Raw genomic sequence first — 18,858 nt, 5'->3', positions numbered from 1 at the left:
CCCTTTTGATTGAGAAAGTGTAAATTATCAGTGAGAAACCTTCAGCCACACATTAACCCTTTTAATATATTTTGTTGCATTATACGATTTTAAAACAATATTCCAACACAAGTATCTCAACAATTTTACAATTTACTTTTAATTTAAAGAAAACATTTATTGCGGCTCTACCTCTGATTTTGAATCATCCTCTGATCCTATGCAGCCCTGTCGGTTGTTATCATAGATATAGACTGCATGCTTAACTAGTGGCCTGCATAAAATTGCTTTACTACTGTATAAAACACTGGCGTCTGCACTGCCTTCACTTGTAACCATCTTTAGGGCCACTAATTTCCATTCTTGGGAATACCAACTTCCTGTTGGTAGTTAAAATAAGTAAATTTAATAAATATTATACCACATTTTTTTTCAATCTGACTCTTGTTGCCCATTTTAATGTAAACACATAATTAATCCTCTCAATTGCTTCTTTCCTAATTCTACAATGTTATTTGCAAGATTTAAAAAGAGTTGCATCTTCCTTTAAGGATTGGATAGCTAGAAAAATAGTTTTGAGCTCATTTTGTCATCGTCATAAAATATAATTCAGTTAAACAGCCACTGTTTAAAATTGCTAATTATAGCTTCATTAAAGGCAGGTAGCGCGGAAAGAAATAAGCTGAACAATAATGAAATATGCAATTAAATTTAACTTACTTTGAGCGCAGTAGCTTAGGTCTTAATTTTTCAGCATGGAAGAATGCAGCGCTTTGCCATTGTTGCGGTCTTATTTGCTTTCTTATTATCTACGTGTTTATGACTGGAATTATGATATTTAATGGTATTGACTCGTACATGATCACACGAATTACAGCAAAACTTTAAGAATACTTTCCATCCCCTCACCACTCTCTGTGTAATGTCTATTTCCAGTTAATTTCCAATTGTACCCACTGGCCCTGGTTTCTGTGATAAGCTTAATAGTATTGGGAAGCATTAACTTTGTCAGCTTCTAAAGACTTTAAATCATATCCCCATAATTCCTCTTTGTTCAAGGCTAAATGGATTCAAATCGTTCAGCCTACTTTATATTCATAACTCATTCTCTGAAGCCCTGAGAGAGTCTGGTCAACCTTTCGTTGCACTTGCCACTATCTAAACTCAGACATCAGTCACTGCTGTACATTTATTAAGTTATGAACAAGTACACTTCTTTCCTAAAATGCACTATATCTTTAAAATAGGCTTTCACTGTACTAGCAGTCTAAAACAACAAAATTGTGAGAAGACAAAATGTCAGGAATCGTAATAAACAACTTGGGATGTAGAATGACAGACACGCCTTCAGGAGTCTTGGGACCCATACACACTCCCAAATCAGGTCCTTCAGCAGCAGCAAAACCCAAAGTGTGCATGGCTAAGACAACATTGTGCTGGTCAGTTTAGACTGCTTGCCATTCTGAAAAAGTGACAGTGTAATTTTTTGAAGAATTATTACTTTTATTTTACCCCCCCCCCCCCCCCCCAATATACCATTTCCTAGCTCAGATTCAATATTGGGTTTTTAAGAAGTGCACTTAACAACAGCAATCATTGAACATGTAATTCTGCCAAACCAATGGCATATAAAAATGTGCAAACCCACTAATTACAAAACATCTTGACTGGTTTTCTAGGAATCTAACAATGTGTATTTTTCGTCATACTATGTAATATATTGGGTTCCTTTAAAACAAACCCCTTTTTAATATTATTGACCAGTGCTTATGTGACCGCTTACATGTGGGTGTACATTCCTGCTACAGTAGTCAGAGTCTGGAGATTCAGTTTCACAATTGGCACTATTTTGGTCAATTCTGTTGGGTTAGCCAAAACCATGGGTGTTTAACCCTACTGTCCAATAGGGTCATTCAATAGCCTTTTAAACTATTTATTAAAAGTATATAATTATATGCTAGGGTTTGGACACTTGTTATTTACTCTTTTCAAACACCTTGCATATTAAATATCTTGATTTATATAATAAGGGTAGAGAGATTTTGCATCAAATAACCTTTTCATATTGAATGCTGTTGAGTAAATATGTTCTTTGTCACAGGATCTCATTTTGGAATCTATCTAGTATTCATTCAAATAAAACAGCTGACTGGTATTGCAAAATTAAACCCAGTATTGGGTATGGTCATTTATAATGCATATAATGAGGGAAGGAAGGCTGGTAAAACATACTTCAAAGTTCACTTCACTCTCATCCACCTCTTTAAAAAAGGTATTTCTAGTCTCCCGTTACCACAAGAGCATTTCCTTGTAGGTCGGGGAGTACATGTGAAAATGTGACGACAATCAGATGATTGAAGTGCTAAAGAAAGCACTGACAAAAACACATTGAAAAACAAACTCCCAGCTTTAGAAGGTGTCCTGCAGGTTGTTAATCAATTCAGTCATTAATATGCCACACAATTGGTGCAGAGAAGTAGGAAGAGGATGGTAATGCCATATGTTTTAGTCAGATTCATCCCAACTATGCTCAACTGGATTGAGATCTGGGGATTGTGGTGGCTCTGGAATGGAAGATGCCTGAAGTCTCAGTCATGTTCCTCATATCATCTGCACACAATTCTGGCATGGTGGGTAGTTGCATTGTCTTGAAAGTAGTCATCAGCACCAGGGTACAACTGCAGCATTGTTAGGTGGACTTGATCCAGAACAATGCTTTTAAACAATAGCATTAAATTTAGCCTACAAGTAAATCAAGGGACCCACAACCAGGCAGGTCAAAATAAAAGTAGCCAGATTTATTTGGCATTAATCAAAAAGACGACTTACCCTTATAAAAATTTCCCCATAGTAAATGCACAGCAAAGTGTAATAAAGCATAGTAAAAGCATAGGTAAGCATTGAAAATAGCAAGGCATTGTAAAACATTAATAAACATGGCAAACTAGAGTAAACTATGGTAAATGCATAGTATAACCATGGGAGAAGCATGGTAAGACTGCAAAAACACCATGGCAAACTTTTATAAGGGCTACATCATTCATTTGGTAGTTATCAATGTAAATGGAAGCCATTACTCACCACCTGAAGAAGGCACAGGTTGTCCCGCAGTGAAGACAGCACCCCGATGAAGGACACTATGAACATGATGATGCCCAGCAAGATCAGGAGGATGGCTGGAGCTAGGAAAGCCCCCTCGAGGGTCTTGTACTTCTGCCTTTCAACCTCTGCATAGATCCCAATGGCAAGGATAAAACCTCCTATCAACTGGAAGACAAGACATTGTAAATGTGAGATGCACTTCTAAGAAAAGTGTATCCAGAACTACATCATATTGATTTAATTAAACACATTTTCAAATAGTTTACTGTACTCCGGATCTCCGTTAACAGCTGTTAATGTTGCAAAACTAAAACCAAACCACTAAGTTATGTAATTGAAGTTCTCTTGGATTTATAGCATTCACTTTTCTCTCTCTGAAAAAAAAAAAAAATAGGATAACATTAAATTATTTGAAATCATTACTTTAAGTGGCCAGCTACAGACGCTCCAAGTTTAATAGGTTGTACTCCGGTTGATTAATCTATCCCATATTGAATTGTCCTGCTTTGCATCTCAAGCTGGTAGTTGTGAAGTCTGAGATAAACAGCAAGAAAAATCCATGTCATAGACTCATCTACCACACTGTGGCTTTCTGTACAGTGAATCCTTGTGGCAAAGAGGTTGATAGTGTGCAGGTTATTAAAGAAGAGACAATTGCAATCCAGGTGAAAAGGTTTTATTTATTTATTAAGTCCAGTGGCTGATGGCAAAATAAAAAAAATAGTAATTTATAATCCCTGTGTTGCCCTGTAAATAATAATCCTGTTTCTTATAGACAAGTGTCTGTATTTTCCTGTATTTAAAAAGGGCCAGTATACAAGACATTGGAAAAACTACTGTACATTACACTAGGTTTCAACTTTTGAAACCACAATTCTACAGTATTATTCCAAATATTCTCTCTCTTTCTCAGTGCATTGAACAACTACATTCTCAGTGCAACTTCAAAAGACACAAGGGACACTACAATATTGGCATGGAACAAAATAAAATCGCCAAGTGTATTTATTTTCTGGGGTTGTAAATTATGAACCAGTATCACACTTCTCCATATGATAAAAATTACAATACGACCTACAGGCAAAGAAAACCTCAAGGAAGACTTACGTCCCTTCTAGTCTTCAGCAAAAACAATCTGTGATCTAACCATAACTTGACCAGCAAAACACTAGCTAGTACTGCTGTCTTCTTTTATTTTTAATAAACTCCAGTAGGCTCACAGACAGCTGAGCTCAAGCCCTGCCCAGGGGATGAAGCAGGGACATATTTCCTTATTCTTTAAGCAGTGAAAATAGAGAATCTGTTACAGACTAGGAGTTTCAGATATCTGCAAGACTTCTTACCTTTTCAACCTTCTCTCTACCACCCTAGCCCAAGAGATGCTACTATTATCCAATTCATTGATTATTGGTCACCATGCTTTAATTTATTGTACAGCTACTTGCTTTAGTGCTGTGGCAGAGTTTTCCGCCCCTTTATGTTTATAAGTGTTTTCTGTGGGGTGTTACTGTTGGTGTTTATGTATAAAATACACGGGATATAAATACGGGTTACGAGCACGAGTGTTTAAAATGTATATTTGTATTTAGGCACGAGGATTGCATAGCGCTTCACGTGTGGGTAAAACAACATGTGAGCACGGGGAATTGCACTTTAATTCACATGCAGTTGTACAGAGACAACAATTGAATGATTGATTAGCAATTGAGTCTCGGTACAGCTGCATAAAAGTTGCATGTTTTCACGCTCTCGGGGTTGTGTGTTCGGGAAGTGGAGAATGGGTGAGAGAGAGAGAGAGAGAGGAGAGAGAGAGCAATTTAAATATAAACAAATGCTACTCGTCCGAGAGGACTCGCACAATACTTGTTGGGTTCATCCACTTTGTTTGTCTATTTACTTTGGCCAACGCGCCCTTTATTTTCAGGTCGTGCGTTTTGTTTAAATCTTTCGTTTATTATTATTATTTACAATAAAACTCACGCCATTCATCAGTGTTTGGATTCTATTTCTGGTCTGACGTCACCCCTGCAAAGCCACCCTGTTCACAGGGCCCCATTTGGGTAGCCTGACATAGCAAGCTACCCAGTAATGCTGGTACAGTAAACTAAAGCAACATCTTTCATTTGTATTTGTTTTTGGCAGAACCAAATGAAAAAAAATAGTAGGTATTCTTGCTTTTGATTAATCAATAATGCTCGATGCATAGATTCTATTACCATGTACAATAATATGCACATGTATTAGAAAACTGGTTGGTGTAAGATCTTTAGTTGTAAAACAAAGTTTTATGTAAAAAAAAAAAAAAAAAAAAAAAAGGAAAAAAAAAAAATCAAAAGTATTAAGATTCACTTTAGATAGCCACAATGTAGAAGTGCATGCCACTGCATCTAGGTAAGCCAATAACAAGACCTAAAAAGGGCCATTTTATTTTCATACCTCTTAATAAACCCACACATGACTACATACATTCTGCACCATGAGATCAATTATTTCAGGTGAAAGTGGCTTCCAAGCAATCTTCCCCCATTAAACTAATGGAAGGATAATCTGGCATCTTACAGATTTTAACACAAAATTACCACCAATGTGCTGCTGGTTTTCTGTTTACCATTAGAACAAAGAGTAACTTGGAATGGATGCAATACTAGGGACAAGATCTTCACCGGAACGACTTTCCCTAGTCCCCCCTCCAAGATAATGAGCGAGAAAAAAAAAAAAATCAAAACTATGAATTTGTATACAAAGTTAACACATAAAACAGGAATATGCAGGTGCAAGAGACAGCTACATTAACAAGAGATTAAAATGTTAGGTACAAAGCCTCCCTTGAAGGCAAATTTTATATTGAATCCTTGATTCTCATGAGACACCCAACCCACCTCTTCACTGAACTTTTCAGAAATGAATCCAGAAACCACAATGAATTGGTAAAATGTTCAAAAGCTAGAGAATAAGATCCTCCAGGCGTCAGCACTTTAACATGCAGCAAAGTGCTTGCATTTCTAAATTATAAAATCAAACATATTAAAACAACAAATTCCAATACTAATACTAAAATGCTGCCCTGCAGAAACTGACTCGCCCTTTATAGGTTGGGGCTCCCATTAGCCTCATAATGACATACTACTGGCACTTTCATTCTCATAATGTGGAACACAAATTGCAGTCTCTAACAGCATGGCTCCCGACTAGAGTGTTGCAAAGGGCTTTTTGCCCTGAACCTATATGCCGATTCACCCACCCTCAATAAAAAAAAAAAAAAAAAAAAAAAGACTTTGAAGAATGTGACTAAAGATGTGTTTACAGTATATTAATATAATTACTTCTCTAATTTTGATTCATATTGAATTGTTTCCAACATTCTGAAAAAACTCTTCATAGGTTATGCTGACAAATTAAACAGTAACTTCATGGATGTAACAAACAGAATCTCATCAGCTGCTGATTAATAAATATTAATAAAGTAAAGCTGTCAGATTAAAATGAGGCAACCTTCCTTTTAACTAATTAAGCTTATGTTACAGTGATTAGAGTTGGTGTAGTCTGGTGTGCAGTTTCATCCATCATTTGCCTAGAAAAAGACTTTACAAACTGCCTCTAGCATCCAACTATACTTTCCTGTTCTGAAGAAAAGGTAAAATACCATGGACAATTAAAGCAGTCACTAAAACACTCCAAATTGGGACTTACCTCAAAAAGCCCCAAACTACAACACAATACAGCGGTGGCGAGGTACCTTTAAGAAACATTCTGAATGAACGTGTTGAAACATATTTCAAACCAATTAGCAATCCCATAATAGAAGCCTGGTGAGGCATCTTTGAAGCTCTGCGTTTGATCTGAAAACAAGCATTCTAACTGGTTGATGTAGTGACATCTGTTAGTAAATAATACATTGCATTACATTACATAGGTGTAAGCTAAGGATACCAAGATAATGTATGTATGTGTTTTGCTATAAATGTTAAAGGGATTATAAAAATGTACTTTTACCTCAGAATGTACTATTGAGTGTTTGAAGTACCAAAGGACTCAAATAAATGTTGATGTAGATAAGGTCACTGGAGCTAGGGGGTATTCTAGGAATCTATTAGCAGGGTGCTAAGGAACATTCAGGGATGGAAAAGGATAAAATATGCCATCTGCAACAAAACCTTACATCTAATGAAAGTACCATTCGCGTTCCAAATGTCATACCTTTCAGAATTAGCCATTAGCAAAACAGAAATGCAGCGGTGGCTGGTTGGAACAGGATTATAAAATCATAATTAAGATGTGAAGCAATCACCATAAAGGATTTGTCAATAAGTCTGGCACATCTACCTTTGTGCATGCGTTACGGTAAATGTGGTCAATATTTACCAAATAAGGTGGTAAATGTCAAAACTTAAGAAATAGATTGCTTTTCAGACATTTACCAGTTAATCCTACGTTTTACCGAAGCTTATTGATAAATGCAGGTATATTAATTGAACAATGCAGTTATTCCTGCACATAAATTGTCAATTAACACAATAATCATTAAAATGTCAAAGAATATTTATTTCTGCATACACATTTTCCATGGACAAAAAAACATTGATGTCAAATAGATATTTCTGCATACAAACATGCCATTAACAGAAAACATGTCGACTACCAGTAAATCTTAAGAATTGCCACAATTCAGACTCTTACCATGCCATATGGACGTGATACCATGCATACAACACACAGCATAGTTCTAATGTTCTTAAAACAATAACATTTTGTCTACCAGTTATTTAATATTTGTTTTTTGTGATTTAAAATCATTTCAAAACTGTGTTCAGGGAGTCTCCTATTAATATATTTTTGCGGTCCTCTAGTTCAAACTGCACAAGCCGGTAGCTCTTTAAATAATAAGGAAACACCCTACACATGGTGTATATAAGAAGAGTTGTGTGAAACAGTTTTGTCAAAATTGCAGTTCTCTCTCTCCCTCAGTAAGCTACAGCTACAATTTTTTCAATTAAAAGTAGAAGCTCACAGCTGCTGTGTCTAACAACCACATTTTAATGTTACACTGGGATACCATTCCTTTGTGTCTGTTCACTACACTCCAGATAGCAGTTCACAATAAGTCCAGTTCACTCAAGGGTAGTTTAAGCTATACGGAAGTTTGTTCCTCCATTGAAACTTGCAAGCCAATTTGGCATGCCTCCTGCTACAGGTAGCAGCAGGAGATTATAAAAGGACATCCTGAAATTCAGGTAGCAAAACAGATCCAATCTGTATGACACCCACGATCGAGTTTAACCTTGGGAATCCTGTACAGAGTATGAAGACAGTATCTCAAGAGTGAGGTCATGAGGAAACCAAAGTCAAATGACCCTTACATGGCAACTTTCTTAGGTTGTTGGTCAAAGTGAAGGGTTCTGTTAGGTTAATTGAATTATCGAATCAGTTCAATACCAACTTGTTTCCAGCCCTTCTAGAATAGTATTTACATTACTTTTATTGAACAAGCTGCAATTCCATACCACAGTTGTATTTGATATTAAAGGGTTCAATGTATGCCAAACTGATTAACTAGCCAGTCCCTGCACTAGTTATATTGGTTATCTGAATGGTAAACAATCATCCTATTATTTTAATTAATTATCACAAGAACAGCAAAAGACTATGCCCTGCTTCAGTCATGAAGATCGCCTGGTTACTATCGGCATGATTGCAGGCGGTCTGTCAGCAAGAGAAGTTGCCTGGAGAATGAGATGTTCTACTTCAACAAATAGCAGGCTAGTGATGGAAAGGCCACGTCCTTGAAGGCAGAGGGTCACCACACCAGCCCAGTACCATGGCATCCGACTGATCCATCTGTGTAATGGTTTTCAGACTGCAGTGGCTATAGCACGAGAAATTTCAGGAAGGTGATTTGTACGCTCGGAGGCTGTGTGCTAGGATTACAACTGCATGACTTCAAGAAAAAAAAAACCATAGAGGTCTTGCCGTGGCCAGCTTTTTCTCCTGACCTGTCTAATAGAACATCTGTGGGACTAAATCGCCAGTGCCATCCACAGGAGACAACCGTGACCAGCCAACCTTCACCAGCTGGCTGCTGCTTCATAGGAAGAGTGATGGAACATCCCACAGCAGGCTGATCAGGTCTGTGCATCAACGCTTCCAGGATTGTGTTAATGCTCAGGGAGGTCATACCCGATACTAACTTACAGTGTGTCATGTTTCATAATGAAAACTTGATGATGATTCTTTGGTCTGTATTTTTGTTCACAATTTCTGTGATTGTTTGATAGCTATGTTTAAAATATTTGATCCAATCCATTAAACCCCAGCACTGCATTTCTTTTGTTCATCAGTGGATAGACAGACAGACAAGTAGGTAGGTTGGTTATGTTTCTGTGAGTTTTATGAAGCCATGTATTGTGTGTGAAACTGGCAGCTCGGTCTAAAACCGCTGTATTTTAAAAGTATACATTATTTTTGTTTAAACTGTTTGTTTGGCCTTTGTGCTTGTTTATTTGTGTTTCATCTGTGTTATTCATTTACTTTTGATTAAACAAGTGCATTTAAACCTGCAGCGTCCTTGTGTCAGAGTCTCCTTCCTAGTAGAAACAGCTTGCCAGACTGTCCTGTCACACATCCCCAGGGTCCAGCCTCGGTAGTACGCATATAAAAAACACCGATCCAGCCACTGCACACGAGGTTCAGATCAGATAAGAAGAACTGATGCAAGCTCTTATAGCTTATGAGAAGATTTTGTAAATTGAACAGGAAACTTCCACATCAGAAATAATTAGATAAATGTGTAAACTCACTTTGACAGGAAATTCTAAATTACTTATAGCAGACAAGGATCTATGTCACATACACATGGTTCCAACATTGTTAATTCACACTCTGAACCCATTAAATAAATAACATAAAATAAAAATTGATCACAGATTTCAGTGTGAACATTTTTACTCAACCTGCACACCACACAGCTGTATCTTTACCAGGCATGCTCGGGGATCCAAAGTGTGATGTGCACAGAATAGACCTCAAAACCAGTAATGCAGAATCCCCTCAGTCTGGAGCATTGATTGAGTTTCAGCAAAGAAAACAGTAGCCAATGCACCATAGTATTAAATGTATCTATACTACTGTAACCAGCCCCATTCTAAAAACTTTGTGAGACATGATGAGCAGACTCCAAGGTGGTCTGGCCCAAGCCATGCAAATAGAGGTAGTGAACTGTGATCAATGCTCCCTACCACTACTCTGACATCCAATTTAAAACCACGCCTGCAGGACATGGTGGAAAACTAAAACAAATGGCATGCTTAACCAGTCTGTCAGCTGTTACAACATTTAAAACAGTATGAGATTGGCTTTGGCAAGAAGACTCATGAAAACAGAATTTAGATGACACAGATGGCAAGTCATCATACTGTATGCAACTCACAACAGCGGACCAAGCAGTGCCCTCCAGGTATATCAAGCAAGACAATAAATGAAGAATGTCTACTGTAGCAACTTCCAACTCACTCAGCTAAAATCAATTATAAAAAAAAAGAGGATTTATGAGTCCAATGTATTAAAATGGAAAGACTTCCATAGTCAGCTTTTGTTTCCAGATAGTATTGCTAACACTTTGACATTCCAATGTATCTAGAGGCCTGTACAGTGTCAAAGCTATTCAACTAATTTACAGTTAGTCATACTGTTTTGCAAGGCGTGACAATGGTTCCCAAGCCAAACCTTCAATACAGAAGCCACAGCTGTAAACTCCAAATCAGAGTGATCAGTATGATGATTTAACCCCCCCCAACGTGCTGGTAAAGGGTGCTAATCCACTGTCTGAACAAAAGCATAATAAACATTTCCCAGTAGAAAATTCCTTGAAATAAATCACTGTAAAAATATACAGTAGCATAGTGGTTGCAGTAAAGCCAATCTTACACATCTAGTTAATTTGTAAAAAAAATTAGAAGAAACTGCAGTTTTATAGCACTACTGTACGACAGAGTATGACTGACCCACATGGCCGGGGTAAATTAAAACTGGATGCATTTCTATCAGGGAGTCACTGCTGTTTATTAACCTGTGGAAAAGGGTATATTTTTTTGCTGAATAGAGACTATTTTTTTCTGCGACTTGATGCTTATACCAGCGGATCGTACTGTATAGTGTTTCAACTGGTTATTTAGTGGGTTTTTTTCAGTTTTTGATTTCACTGCATGTACTGTAGAAACTACACATTGGTTTCATATGGGTATTTGGTTAATTGGTCAGCTTGAGATTCAGTAAATGGTTCCCTGCTACACATTAGAAACGTCAAAACTTGTATCCAACTATTAGAAAGTTGCACTTCAGAGTACTACCACAGAACATTCAACCTAGCTTTAAACAATTTCAATAGATTTTAAAAATGCCTCTGTTTACTAGTATCTAATCCCAAAAACAACATGATTATATGGTATTTCCTTGGTAATTGACAGTGTCTACTGTATGTGCAAGTAGATGACCATGGAACATTCCATTAGAATGTCTAGCTTTTAAAAAAATGAAACAAGGAAAGTAATACAATGAAAAGGTAAATCAATCTGTAAACTAAAGAAATATAAAAAAAAAAAAAACAAGGCCCTGCTTACTAGATTTTAACTGCAATAAAACTCTGATTATAGGGGATTATCTGAACAGTAGATAGCAATGCCCTCAATCAGTTTGCAATGTCTTAATGAACTGAAGCATTGCTATCATCCACCTGTGAATAGGCGTTGGCAGAAGTAAATGTATACTAATGTATGGGACTTCATTTACTCAACATCTGGTAATAGAGTGGTATTAAAACAAATCCATATGTTGTCAGTTTTATTAAAGAATACATTGATTTTAATGTAAGCATGATAAGCATAATAAAATATCAACCCGTAGAAGCTGTATTGTAGGTTTGAACAATAGACAGAAACTGCAATGGTCTTATCGTTTAAAAACGATAGAAACTAAATGCTAAACTAAATATCCTTTCAGCTATTATAAATGGTTCCAACTCAGAGAAAAAAAAAATGAAAGTAATCTTTAACAAAGATTAAGATGTTCATTTTTTAAAGATTATTCTGAAATGTGCCAGCCAAGTCTCAAGGCCTTCATATAAGCGCCACTGCAAATGCCTCCTACTCTGCAGGGAATGGCAGTGAGGAGCCAACCCGTCACACACAAAACAAAGCAAAGTCTATTCATTAGCATATCGCATCTATTACAGCTGGATTTACTGGCTGCACAACACAATATACCTCCATAATCTACAATCCCTGTTTTGTGTGCACACAGTGACTACAGCTGAATGTATTTAGCATATGAATACACGCAATACTGGTTATGTATCCAACAAGGAAAAAAAAAAAAAAAAAAAAAAAAGACAAATGTTACTATTAAATCTTGCAACAAGGAGGTTCAAGTTTTAGAACAATATAACGTTTTGTAAATAGTGTGGACAGGAAAAACAACTGTATCCTACTGAAAACATGCATCAGTGGTTACAAGTGCATGTCATTTAACCCAGTAGTTTCTGTACAATGACATTCTGATGATATTTATGAAGTGAAGAGTTGCTTTTACTGTGATAATCACCAAATATAGAACAGGCTCAGACAGGTTTTGGAAACAGCATTTCCCATTCCTGAGGGTTTTCATGTTGGACTTATGAATGGTACACAGGCACAAACTCACACCAGTTGACACTGGATCACGTGAACCTGTCACAAAACAAATATCAATCCACACTTTCAACAGTCAGTTTTTTATGTATATATTTTACATAAAGTAATAATCCCAAAGTGATGTGTTCCTAAAAAAATCTATTGTTGCCAGTGCTTTGTTTCACTTCACCCCTTGTTTCCGAGATACAGTAGCTTACGAGTGTTTACGTCCCGCCCTATCGCTTGTGATTGGCTAGCTGTGGAAAAGGCAAATCTTCTATTGGTTACAAAAGAAAACACCAAGAAGGGCAATTAGAGAGGCTCTGGCCAGTGTTGCCAGATAAAAGATTTTCCTTCCAAATCTAGTGGTGTTATGTTTATGCTCAGGGCAATCTGGAGGTAAGAAATACACAGAGCTTTTTTTTTTTTTTTTTTTAAAAAAGGTACATTTTTAATTTGAGGATTTTCTAAAGGCTTTTGTTCTGTCTGAAAACATTTTCTTCCCTAAGATTTATTTATAATGTGCAAGTCCCTCGTTTACCAAGATGGCAGATGTGCTGTGACATCATGCTAGTTGGCAGCTGTGACCACTGGTTTTTATATAATTACAGATGTTGCTTTGACTGGTCACTTCATGTACTTCATGAAAATTAATGTACTTATAAGAGCAGTTAAGTTCTGTGCCAGTAAGTGAATATACAGACTGGAAACTGAAGAAAAAACTATTTACATATATATGTTTTTACAATAATTACTATAGGCTCATTTTAGAGGTTTAAGAGTTATACAAATACATTCCAATAAATTGAATATTCCTGTTACCTAAAAAAAGTGAAGCCTATTTCTTAAGAAAATGCACATGCAGTAGATTACTGTGAATTGCTGCGTGCCTAACAGTTAACCAGAACAAGGAACATGCATTTTCAAAAGAAATGTAGTTCTATGTAGTTGTATAATTTTTTGCTTTGAAAGTCTAGCATGTACTTGTTGGGATTTTTTTCTTTTTTTTTTTTTTTTTAAATAAGTTAAGTTACTGTTTAGATTTGAATGCTACTTTGGATGAAACCACGCATATATATATATATATATATATATATATATATATATATATATATATAATATAATATATATATATAATATATTGTGTGTGGTTAATAATTCGTTTTTACTAGATTTGAACAGAAGCAATATTAATTACTTATTGGACATGCATAATTAATTGACTGTAAAAGTATTAAAACATGAAGATTGACAAATGTTTGAAATTATAAAAATAAAACCAAATATGAGATTAGGCTACCTGTACAACACTACTATTATTTTTTAAATACACTGTAAATTGCACAGTGTATTTATTTCAGTACAATGTTAACTGTACAATGTTTTAAAAAAAAAATAATGTATTTCTGCTGAGAATAGACACCCAAATGACAGAGGACTAGATTGTAAGAATACATACTCTTTGTTGGATACAAAGCTCTTCATGCAGCCATGGCAGCCTCATGAGAAATATGAATTTCCAAAGCATCAGACAACAAAGTTGGGTCATTTAGGAGAGAATGGCTCGCAGTTGTCTTGGTTGCTTTATTCAGCAGTTGACGATGGAACCCACTGCAAATACTGCACACTTTTTGGTAGAAAAACATGGGAAATGCAGAGAAACTTGAGGGGTTATACGCATCCTTTAAAAATCTTAGGTTCACCAATTACAAAATGGAAAGAACAGTAATAAAAATCTGAATTCCACAAAGCAGCAGTAATAGTTGGCAACGATTTCGTACCTGTGATGCAACAAACTAAAACACTTGTACATCAGGAGTTAAACTCAGTTTATAGAAAACAGTGGAAAAAACAGGCAGAACATTGTTTAAACTATTTTCATATTTTAGTAACTCCCAAGTATTGCTTATTATAGTTGTACTCTTAGTCTGTTACTTACATTGACTTGCAAATGTGTTCTAAACTGCACTGAAAGGAACATTTCCTTAAAGGATCTTATAAATTTGTTGAGGTGGGGTGAGGTCATAGGGATTTTGTGTATCTTGAAGAATTTCATGAACCAGACAAACTACAAGGCTAGATCCACCCCTGGTACAGGAATGTAAAAGCCAGAGTACATTCTCAACAGTCCTAATAATCTGAATCCAAGTAGAACTGCATCACTTGGAACTAAACTGGATTCTGGTGCAATCACGTTTATGAAAGGCATGTGTTTTGATTGAGTTGAAGTCTGTTAGAAAGAGCTCTTTTTAAAAGGAACTGTTCACAACTTAAGAAAACAGCAGTAGGCCATTCCAACCCATCAGTGCTTGCCTGGGAACCAATTTGTGCTTGATCTCAAAACCTTGTAAAGTTAAGTCTGAAAGGAGCCCAGTGATTCAGCATCAACACCATTCCATACCCTCACCACTCAATACAACTGGATCTTCAGCATAAAGGATATTCTGACTCAACTGTGTACAAACGTATCCAATTCAGCACATAGTGGGCTAGGAAAAACGGAAACCTACTTGAGCATAGAACAGAAACACCTTAAGAAGCCAGCAAGGCGTTTCAATCATTGTGAAGGGAGGACCACCCCTCAGCAATAACCACATCAAAGTCATTCAGAGAGCGTTTATTAATCAGTTTTGCCAACTGTGCCAAATAATTAGTGACGCCCCTTAAGCAAGCATTTCTCCATCCCTTATTGAACCAATTTGTCACTTATACTGTATAATTATAATTGTCAAATTATGCAAAATAGTTTGTTTACATAAATCAGGAAGGTCAATACAGAAATATTTCTGTTATGCTTTTGTTCACACTGAAAACACTTTTACAATTAGAGTTTTAAACACACACACATTATATATATATATATATATATATATATATATATATATATATATATATATATATATATATATATATATATATATATATATATGCTAGTAAACTGACAGAATTGTCGATAGAAACTAGTAAATTATGCACATTATATTTATTCATTTTTAAACAATGCTGACAACAATGTTTAAGATAGTACCAGGCTTATTCTGTAAAAGGTCCATATAATATTACCACCAAAATTAATTTGATAGAAGGTTCCATGAGAATCACAGTTTGTTATTTCACAAACAATATAATCAAATTAAGAAAACTAAACTGAAAAGTATTTTTTTTTTTTTTTTTTTTTTTTGAGAAGGTAGAATGCACAGAAGCATAAATTATGTTAGTGTACAATAGTCAGTTAACTTAGAATTATTGTAAGTTTAAAATAGAACAGGATTGTGTAAAGCTTAGATATAAAAAGAATACCGTCTGCCTTTAATATGTCATTTGAATTGTCACCTGAAACTAGTTCCCTAAGTTTTCACCGTCGATGTTCTGACAGTGAAGGTGGAACTTACGTTGCCAATAATAAATGTTGACACACGGACACGGTTAATTGCGCGCCGACTCAAGCTTTTTTTTTTTTTTTTCTCCCCACACTCATAAATTTATGGCTATTAAATCTAGTTATTGTATTACACCCCCACCCCATCCGCCCGCCCGCATAGGAGAACGATGTATAAATCACAAACAACTATAGCGGAAGAGAACTGTACCGGTAATAATAATAAGAACAACAATAACAATAATAATAGGACGTTATTATTTTGTTTTAAAGTATACATGTTAATAACTTATAAATGCTGCTGGATGTATTTGTTTGTTTACTTATTTTCTTCTAGAACTAGGCGACATCTCTGGCAAAAACAATTGGGTTCAAAGCCTCGCCCTTGCCCATTACAGAACAGGCAACTCAAATATTTATGCTTTTATGACACCTGTAAGGAAAATGGTAATTTACTACCGGTCATGCTCATGCATTTAAACTTTTTTTTTTTTTTTTATGTTTATCTTTTTTAATCTAATTTGCAAAACCTGTAATTTTGACCTTTTACCCCGACTTTTGTTTACACATAAAACACACCCTAATCAACATACACCACTCAGTAATGCGGTCCTGCACAGTAACGATGGGGTTTGCACTGAAACAACTACAGATCTTTCACACACCCAACCCCTTTAGAGCAACAACTCACCCAAAAGATAGTAGAATAGACGATGAGAGTAAATTTTAAAAAGATATAGGAAAATCTCTCACAATAACGAACTCCACTGTCTTCTGACATTACGTCTCTCTTTCAAACTCTAGCTATGTAGCTGTACAGTGATACAAACACTTCCTGGAACTCCCACACCTGAAATTACTAGTGAAGGAGTGTTATCTCAACTAGGGACGAGCAAACAAATTGGCCAGATTGATGGGACACGTTTCCAATTAGAAAGTCTCCTGCATATTCACGTGACCAATAAGATGCATTCAGAGTCTACCGTAATTAAAATACCTTGGCACAGGTACAACAAGACTCAACATGACTTGAATAAGTTTGAAGGGGGTTCGTTTCTGTTTTTTTTTTTTTTTTTTTTTTTTTTTTTTTTTTTGCAGAGGGATAAAGAATTTAAATTGTAAGTGCCCTAGTAAAAAAAAATAAATAATCGTATTATTGCTTTTGGTAGCCAAATGAGACACATGCGGTACGTTAATATGAGCCGGTGTTACTTTACCTGTGTTAAATATATTGGGACAAGGACAAAGCGTTTGCTGTGTGAACCGACAGTGGCTCCTGCAAGATGTAGTGCCCACTTTTGTGTAATTTAACAGTTGGTTTGTGTTATTTAAAAATTACAATGTATTCTGCACCACTCAATCAGGGATGGGAAAAGTATAGAATATAGAAAATAGTCGCACACAAATCAATTTAAAATACAATAGGACATAGATAATGTAATTGAAATATAAAAACAGTAAATGCTATTTTGCAAGTTAAACTAATATATAGCTGTATATAAATGGTTATGTCATCTCACAACCCCAGTGTTCATACTCATATCTGTGATAATGGAATATGCGTTGCTTAACCCTTTCTAGACTGCAAATATATATATATATATATTAAGGTTTACTCTGTGTTTACATTTTTTAACACCTTTCCAAAAAATGTGCAGCAAAAAAGAAAACAAAAGAATGTTGGTGTTATCAGGAAGGAATTCTCAATGTTAATTGAACACTCTTACATTATTTATAGTATGTCCTACCTGCTTTCCACAGTCATATTCAAATATTCTTTTTATCCAAGTAGCATGGTTAATAACCATGTATTTTTCCCAGACTAGGAAGGAATCCTGCTGGTGCCTGTTTCCTGTTGACCATCAGCAAAAGTAAATATACTTGCACATGCATGTTGTATTTTTATTCAGATGTAAAAATAAAGAAAGAAATAAAGAAATAGTTTTCCAAACTCTGTCTATCCTTAGTTAATCGTAGGCTCCTTTTAGCTGCTCTCACTGCTGCAAAGAAAACTATTGTACAGTCCTGGTTCAATCCTGACCTTCTATGATATCATACCTGTTTATTACATCTCCAGTCCATCACACGTTTAGAAAGATCTACAGCCAAGCTACACAGAGCCAAGCACAAATCTATATCATCATGGTCTGAAATGGTCACAACTGTGAGAGATTTTAATTCTGTAAGTTTTTTTCCTTCTTCTCTCATTGTCCCAGCCAGCATTGTAAATAGTTTATTATTACTATTATTATATTGAATAGTATTGTTTTGAATTGTCTAAAAACATTTGAAAAAATTGTTCACAAAAAAAAATATATAACACTGAAATACAAATAACACGGGACACAGCATAGGTAACATAATGTATTTCCTGTAAACACCGCAGGGTGTTCTGTAACACCTTATAGCTTAAGCTATGAAAATAGTTAGCAATCACATGCATAATTTTGAATGTTCAAATAGCTCATAAATTAGCCCTCAGGTAATCCTGCATATATGCATTTGAATTTAACCAAAACATTCCATGTGTAATGTACAGAAACACACAAGTTAGTCATCTGTATATGCAAAAAAGGGTCAATTGTATAATTATGGCTGCAAAATAGACCAAGTTACATAAAACAGTCCGGCTTTCCTTGTATTTGTAATTATATAGTAGTTAGCTATATTAGTGTATTTTACTGTTCCATTCCATTTTTGCAGTTATATATTTTGTTGTATGTTTAGTCTCTATTAATG

General features: G+C 35.6%; 1 protein-coding gene across 1 annotated transcript in view; it reads right to left on the bottom strand.

Moving 5' to 3' along the window:
• tspan15 (tetraspanin 15) overlaps positions 1-16,976 on the bottom strand; it is a 115,717-nt gene extending 98,741 nt beyond the window's left edge. Inside the window, exons 1-2 of the mRNA XM_041268612.1 lie at positions 16,811-16,976; positions 3,061-3,246 (exon numbers count right to left, since the gene is read on the bottom strand). Of these exons, the coding sequence (XP_041124546.1) occupies positions 3,061-3,246; positions 16,811-16,900 (276 nt within the window). The 5' untranslated portion in view covers positions 16,901-16,976. The remainder of the gene's footprint in view (positions 1-3,060; positions 3,247-16,810) is intronic.
• Positions 16,977-18,858: the final 1,882 nt, after the last annotated feature.

Source organism: Polyodon spathula, chromosome 13, assembly GCF_017654505.1.
Source record: "Polyodon spathula isolate WHYD16114869_AA chromosome 13, ASM1765450v1, whole genome shotgun sequence".
NCBI classification, from domain to species: Eukaryota; Metazoa; Chordata; class Actinopteri; order Acipenseriformes; family Polyodontidae; genus Polyodon; species Polyodon spathula.
This window is presented reverse-complemented; position numbering and strand designations above follow the sequence as displayed.